Here is a 6,743-nt window from a genome sequence, read left to right on the forward strand (position 1 = left end):
ACGGGCCTACCCAGGGCAAAGGCCAAACCAGTGGACCCTTCCAGTTCTGGGCGGAGGGAAGTGGGGCAGGCGGGGGCTGGAGCACTGGGTTTAGGACTTGGAGGAGAGGCAACGTCCCCATACCCGCAGGGTAGTTTCCGGGCTTGGGGTCAGGGCCAGGCCATGCAGGATTTGAAGATGAGTCCCCAGGAACAGGTCCAGACAGAAGTCCCTGGAAATGGGCCCAATGCTTCCGGCAGTGCCTGGGTGAGGGGCGGCAGAGCGGACAGGAGGGGTCTCGGACACACGTCCCTGCTCCCCACTCTTGTAACATCAGTGGAGGCTGGGGCTGTCACGAAAGTTGTGCTTCCTCACGCCGTGGCCGGTGGGCTGAGCAGACAGCAGCGGGCCGGCCTCCGGGGCGCCCACCCTCGGAGAAGCAAGCAGCTGCTCCTGGAGTCCCGACCTAGTCACAGTGATGGCAGGAGGCCCCGCTGGGCCCTAAGCGGAAGGGCCTGTCCTCTTTGGGGACCTCGAGTGCCCTGCTGCTGTCGGTGGGCGTAGGAAGGAAATCTGGGACTGCAGAAAGGCGCAGACCTGGGCCCTCAGCCCCGCATCCGTGGCAGGAAGCAGGAAGGGCGTGAGGAGCGGGCGGCCCGGGCAGAGCTGGGTGATGCTGCGGCCATGAAACGCCGCGTGGGGTGCCAGGCCTGAGCCTGCTCCAGCCTTGTCTCCGAGCAAATTTCCCAGGAAAGGCCCAGCCCGACTCCCGGGCTCCCACTCCCCGGGGATGCCCTGGGTCGCCAGGACGACAGCCCAGGCTAATGGGGCGTTGCCACGGCGCCAGGGTTCGCACCAGCCCCACTAGACCGTTGTCTCTGCCCTCTGGCTCCTCGGGGACTGGTCGCCTTTGTGTCTGGTGGGGAATCTCATTGTGTAGCCCCTGCCCCACGGCCCGGTCCGTCTTGCTCCGGAGACCGTGGGTGCACAGACGGCCATGCCGCCCTCGCCCTGCCCGCAGGTGTCTCAGCCTGTGTGTCTCTGTTCCCTCGGGAAACCCACAGGCTCATGCTGGCCCAGAGACCCCTGTCCCCGAGGGTACACTCCTCAGAAGGCAGTAAGGCAGGGAAGGTGGCACCTGGGACCTGCCATACCTCTGGAGGCGCAGCCTCGGGTGACAGGAGTCTAGGAGCCAGCCCATCTAACCGAGGAACAGATACTCCATGCCGGTGGCCTCCTCTGTCAGCAACGGGGCCAGCTGGCGGGAGAGGACAGAGGCCGCAGAGCCTCCAGCATGTCCCGCCCTCGGCCACAGTTCGGTGAGCGGAGAGAGGCTGGTCTCGGCCTGACCCTGTGCGGGCGCCCGGCCCCACCTCCCGTGTGTCACCAGAACCCCACCCAGAGGTTGACGTGGCCACACAGTGTGGGAAATAACTTTAACAGAAATATTTTTACAAGTAGTAGTGGAGCCCCGAGGCTGGGGGCGTAGGGTCTGGGGCACGGCCTGGTCCCAGGCCCCTTCGCGCGCGGGCGGAGGCCGGGCACCTGAGGTCCCCTCGCGTCTGGCCCAGGGCTCCCCGAGGGCTCGGGACGCTCAGCACTTGAGGAGGGCCACGCCGGCCAGCACGGCGTAGCCCAGCACCAGGAAGAGGACCTTGAGCAGACGGTCATTCTTCTCCTCCAGCTCCTTCCCCAGGATCTCCGAGAAGGTGACGGACAGAAAGGTGCCGCCCGCCAGGCCCTGCAGTAGCACGGAGGCCACGCTGCTGGGCACGCCCTGGGCACTCTCGATGCCCAGGCCGAGGCTGATGCCCAGGGGGATCATGGCGCTCACGGTGACGGCCAGCTTGGCCGAGTCCCTCAGGGGCATGGAGCTCCGGGCCATGTTGATGCCCAAGGCCACGGCCACCAGCGTCTCGTGGATGGCCACGCCCATGAACAGGCTCACTACCTTCTCGCCCTCCTCCTGCAGGCCCAGGGCCAGGCCCTCGAAGACCGAGTGGGCCGACAGTGCGAAGACCAGGCTGAGGAGGCGCAGGGGGCTGGAGCGCGACAGCTCCTGGATGCTCAGCCCGTGGCTGTGGGCGCGGGGTTCTGCGTAGAGCGTGTGGCCCCGTGCGGCCCCCATGAAGGGGCTCTCATACTCTGAGTCGCTGCCGGCGTCTGAGCCGGCGTTGAAGGTCTCCAGGTCGATGAACGATGGTTTCTCCTTGCGGAACGTCAGGACGAGCTGCTCCAGGAGCACGGTCAGGAAGAAGCCCAGCATCATGAGCGTCTCTGCCAGCGGGTAGTCGGTGCTGATGTGCCCGAGACTCAGAACCTTCTGGAGCTGGAACAGAGGGAGGGAGGGGGAGAGGCGAGAGGGGTTCAGAGGCGGGGACCCTCGCCACCAACGCGACGGGGTTCGTCTGATGCCACTATTCAATTAGCAAAGCACCGTGACACCCAATTCATACGAGAAGAAAAAGGGTTCTTCCTTGACAGAATGGACAAAAGCCCTGTTTCAAAGGGAATGGCAGGGCCTCACCGCAGGGGGCTGCATCATGGCCGCCAAAGATACGCCCACCCAGAACTAAAGGGTTAAGGGCTGAAACGTGTCCTCTCCCCGGAAAAAAATTCACGTATTCAAGTCTGCCAGCCCCTGGTACTTCAAAATCAACTGCATTTGGAGAGAATCTTTGGAGACGTGACTCAGTTAAAATGAGGCCTTTGGGGCACACCGACCGGTGTCCTTCCCGGAAGAGGAAGAGACATGGGGACCGCCATGTGGAAAGGCAGCACGAGGGAGGCCTCAGAAGGACCCAGCCTGCTGGCGCCTGGATCGTGGACTTCCAGCCTCCAGAACCAGAGAGAATAAACGTCTGTTGTTGGAGCTGCACTGTCGCCAGGAAACTCACATGTGAGATAAGGACCTTGAGAGGAGACTGCCCTGGGTTGGGGTGGGCCCTTAATCCAACGACAGGTGTCCTCGTGAGATAGAAAAGGAGACATCAACACAGACACACAGGCAGTTGGCCAAGAGAAGACTAAGCCAGAGACTTGGGTGACGTGTCTGTAAGCCAAGGATGGCCGGTGACCAGCAGAAGTTGGGAGGGCGTGAAACGCTCTCCCTCCTGGCCTCTGAAGGACCCGGCCCTGCCAGCACCTGGATCTGGGAATTCCGGGCTCCACCACCACAGAGTAGCCTTTCGGGGCCTCACGTCTGCGTGGGGTTTACTTCCATGATCCGGGTGGGGCTCTGTGTCCGGGGTCTTCCTGTCACCCTGCGCTCTGGGTGAAGGCTTGCTGACACATACCCGTCAGACCCCTCAAGCCACTGCCGCTCACCAGGATGATCTGCATGATGGACACGCTCTCTGTGCTGCCTGATACAAAAGCCACCAGCCATGGGCGACCCACGAGGACTTGCAACGTGGCTGTGCGGCCGAGGGCTGCCATGTTGAACTATGTCTCACTTTAACGCACTGATACTAGATCATGCGGGCACGGCCATTGCACTGGATGGCATGGTTTGGATGCTGTCCAGCAAGGTGGGCGCTGCGCTCCCCGGGGCCGGGGTTCACGTGAGGGTGTCTGCACTTGCCGAGCCCCTTACAGCCTCGGGGCTGGGCCGCTGGCTCTGTCCAGAATGTTCCTCCTTCGGTTTTACTTACGGTCTACATGTAGTTCCCAAGGGCTCTACCTACTCCAGGCGCCCTAATTGCAATCTCTGCTCACTGCCCCAATCTCCCTGCCCATCATAAACTTCGTTACAACCCGTGAACACACCCACACGCGCATGCGCACACACACGCACTGTTCTCACTCAGGGGATCCTGCGCTCCAGGGACAGGCGCGGCGGGGTCATCCCCTGAACACTGCGCAGTGCAGAGCAGCATCCCTGGCCCCATCTACTCGATGCCAGGAGCACCTCCAGTCATGATAACCACGCATGTCCCCAGACATGGCCCAGTGTCGCCGAGGACGAAGTCTCCCTGGGTGGGAACCGCTGCTGCAGAGAAGCCACGTCGGTCATTTGCTGCACGCCTGGTGGGGGCCGCCAGCTCGTGAGAAACATCATCCCAGAGGGACAAACATGGGTCAGGAAGGACAAGGCTGACATACAAAGGCCACGGGGTGACAGACCCGGTGCTGCCAGCTGAGGCTGGATGGTGGCTGGGAGGAGGGACCTGGTCCATGAGGCGCGGGAAGCCGTGGGCAGGGGTGTGGTTACGGGAGGACCCGAGAGGGCCACGTGCACCGAAGAGGGTCGGGGAGGATAAGGCCATTGCAGCAAGCCCGGCCTGAGGCAGGAGGGTGTCAAGGGGCGACGCCGTGGGAGTGTGGGAAACGGGGGGGTGCTGGAAGGGGCACTGGGGTGCAGAGGCATCAGAGAGGACTCTGAGATTCCCCCTCGTCGATGCCGGCTGTGTGACTATCCATGCCATGCAGCGAAGGAGCACGGGCTTGGCTGCGTAATGCAGCACAGACGTAGCGTCTCGCGGGGCTGAACGTCAGAAACCCAGGCGAACGGCCACCCAGGGGGGCCCATGTGGCAGGGGACTGAGGGTGGCCCCCAGCCAACAGCCAGGGAGGAACCAGGCCCTCATTCTGCCAACCAGGAAGGGGCTGAACCCGCTTATGACCACGTGAGCTTAGGAGCTGACCTGTCCCCAGTCAAGCCTTCAGATGAGACGGCGGCCCAGGGGACACCGTGACTGCTGCCTCCTGAGAGCCTGGAGAGAGGGCCCAGCCCTGGTCCATGGATGCCGTGAGACAGTAAACATGTGCCGTCCTAAGGTGCCGAGCTTGTCATCATGCAGTGGCAGCTGACTGACGTGGCGGTTGGAGAGAGGCCACAACCACCAGCCTTGCGACACAGCGTCCGCGGCCCAGGGGAGGCAGTCTGGTCCGGGAATGGCCGATGAGCCCGCTGGCTGGGACCCCCAGATCTAGTTGAAACCCCTCGTTTACCAAATGAGGCCCAGAGGGAAGAGCCGACTCACGGTCCCACAGCAAATTTATTTCTACTCCCAGTCATCCTGGGGTGTCAAGACCCCTGCAGGGGTCGGGGTCAGAGTTGAGAAAGTGTCAGAGGCCTTGGCCGTAAGGGGCCCAGCGCGGCCTTACCTTTTCTCTCACGGCGGGCAGCAAAGCATTGAAGCACGTGGCCAGGAAGACCCCGCCTCCAAAGGTGTTGCAGAGCGACAGGACCTTCCTAGAGCGCTGGGCCTTCTCAAAATCCGTCTCGATGATCTTCACGGGGAGCAGGGCGCCAAGCAGCATGAAGAAGAATACGCCCACCATGCAAAGGATTTTGGCCACCAGCAGCTTCACCATGGTGGCGGTTCGGGCTACTGCAGTCACTGAGGGGCCGAACCATGCGTGGCAGCGGCACACTCCCGGTCCACGGCGTGCTACCGGGGCCTCATGCCCCGTCCGGCCACTGCAAGTGCCAGCAACCACGTCAGCTGTTGGGTCATCCGACCAAGCCCATCCGCCCCAGTACCTCACCCCATTCCGGGCCCGGCACGTGTCCGTGCCTCCTGCAGAACATTCTCCACGGCTGCACTGTCCGATATGGCGCTCGCTAGTCCCATGTGTCTGTTTACGCTAATTAAAATGAGAGAGTGTAAGACTCAGCCCCTCAGATGTACTACTTGTATTTCAAGGGCTTGGTAGCCACGTGAGTCTAGCAGCCACCGTATTGACGGAGAACGTTTCCATGGCTACAGAATGTTCTATCAGGTGGTGTTGTTCCACTGGTTTCCCGCTGCCCTTACATAAAATCCGAACACTTTGTCCTGAGGTGAAAGCTCTGGGCCATGGGCTCCTGCTGTCCCTCACCCCAGTCCGGCCTTCGTGGTCTCTGGATGTGCCATGCCTGATCCCGCCTTGGGGCCCCTGCACGGGCTGTCCTCTTGGCCTGAAACACTTACTTCTCTCCCCAGCCTTCCAATGGCAACTTGTCTTTCAGCTCGCTGCCTCCAGGACCCGTCTGAGGGGCCTCCCCTGGCTGATACCCACCCTATACTGTACCCTTATACTCACCAAGAGGCTTGGCCCACGACAGATGCTCAGTGACCGCTGGCTGAACAAACAGATGCACTGAAGCATGTGGCCCTCTTTACACGACTCAATGAGCCCAAGCGGAGCAGATTTTGCCCTGGACCCGAAAACGTCACTGTGAGTACGAGGGATCTTGGCTGCTCCCGTGGTCACGCTTTCCCCCCAGCCTCCCAGTTCTCAGAGCCCACACTCCCACTTCAGTAAGCTCTTCAGGTCTTAGATCAGATGCCACCAGTTGGAGAGGCCTCTCCCACCCTCTTGCTGTCATTTTTCTACATTATTTGTGCTATGGGGACCTACATAATTTAAAAGTCCCAAAATGTCCCCACTAACTTCAGGCAGCGACCTCTGCAGGGGGCTGGGAGTCTGTCTTCCCTAGCCCAAAGCCCAGTACCAAGTAGGCGCCCAATAAATACGTGCTGGGTGTGCGTACGCCTCAGTCCGTGGGGTGGGCGTGAGGGTGGCCCGGGGCCGATGAGGCTGGGCCGAGGAGAGGACGGCCGCATTCGTTCGTTCATTCATTCATTCATTCACCCGGCATTTACTGACGCCTTCTGTGTGCCCCGTGCGGCACCGGGCGCCCCGCGGACAGCGAGGCTGACCGGGCCCCGCCCTAGAGAGGACCGCTCGCGCTCTGCTGGGGGAGCCGGACGCATATCACACAGAAGTCGCCGATAAAGGTGAAGCTGGGGCGGACGCTGCGGCCCAGCCCGGGC

General features: G+C 61.9%; 1 protein-coding gene across 1 annotated transcript; it reads right to left on the reverse strand.

Moving 5' to 3' along the window:
- Positions 1-1,401: 1,401 nt before the first annotated feature.
- On the reverse strand, positions 1,402-6,709 carry SLC39A3 (solute carrier family 39 member 3). Its single transcript, XM_006904078.3, has 3 exons — positions 6,010-6,709; positions 5,089-5,404; positions 1,402-2,308 (listed from the first exon to the last, which is right to left on the reverse strand). Exons 2-3 carry the CDS (start codon positions 5,296-5,298, stop codon positions 1,574-1,576), a joined length of 945 nt encoding a protein of 314 aa, XP_006904140.1. The 5' UTR covers positions 5,299-5,404; positions 6,010-6,709; the 3' UTR covers positions 1,402-1,573.
- Between the last annotated feature and the right edge of the window lie 34 nt (positions 6,710-6,743).

This window comes from Pteropus alecto, unplaced genomic scaffold (genome assembly GCF_000325575.1).
Source record: "Pteropus alecto unplaced genomic scaffold, ASM32557v1 scaffold30, whole genome shotgun sequence".
Taxonomy (NCBI): domain Eukaryota; kingdom Metazoa; phylum Chordata; class Mammalia; order Chiroptera; family Pteropodidae; genus Pteropus; species Pteropus alecto.

Bases quoted from the DNA above. Each gene is read 5' to 3' on its own strand.
- SLC39A3 (XM_006904078.3), bottom strand. From the start codon at position 5,298: ATGGTGAAGCTGCTGGTGGCCAAAATCCTTTGCATGGTGGGCGTATTC. The intron at 2,309-5,088 runs GTAAGGCCGCGC...CCTCTGTTCCAG, and splicing joins TGCCCGCCGTGAGAGAAAAG to CTCCAGAAGGTTCTGAGTCT.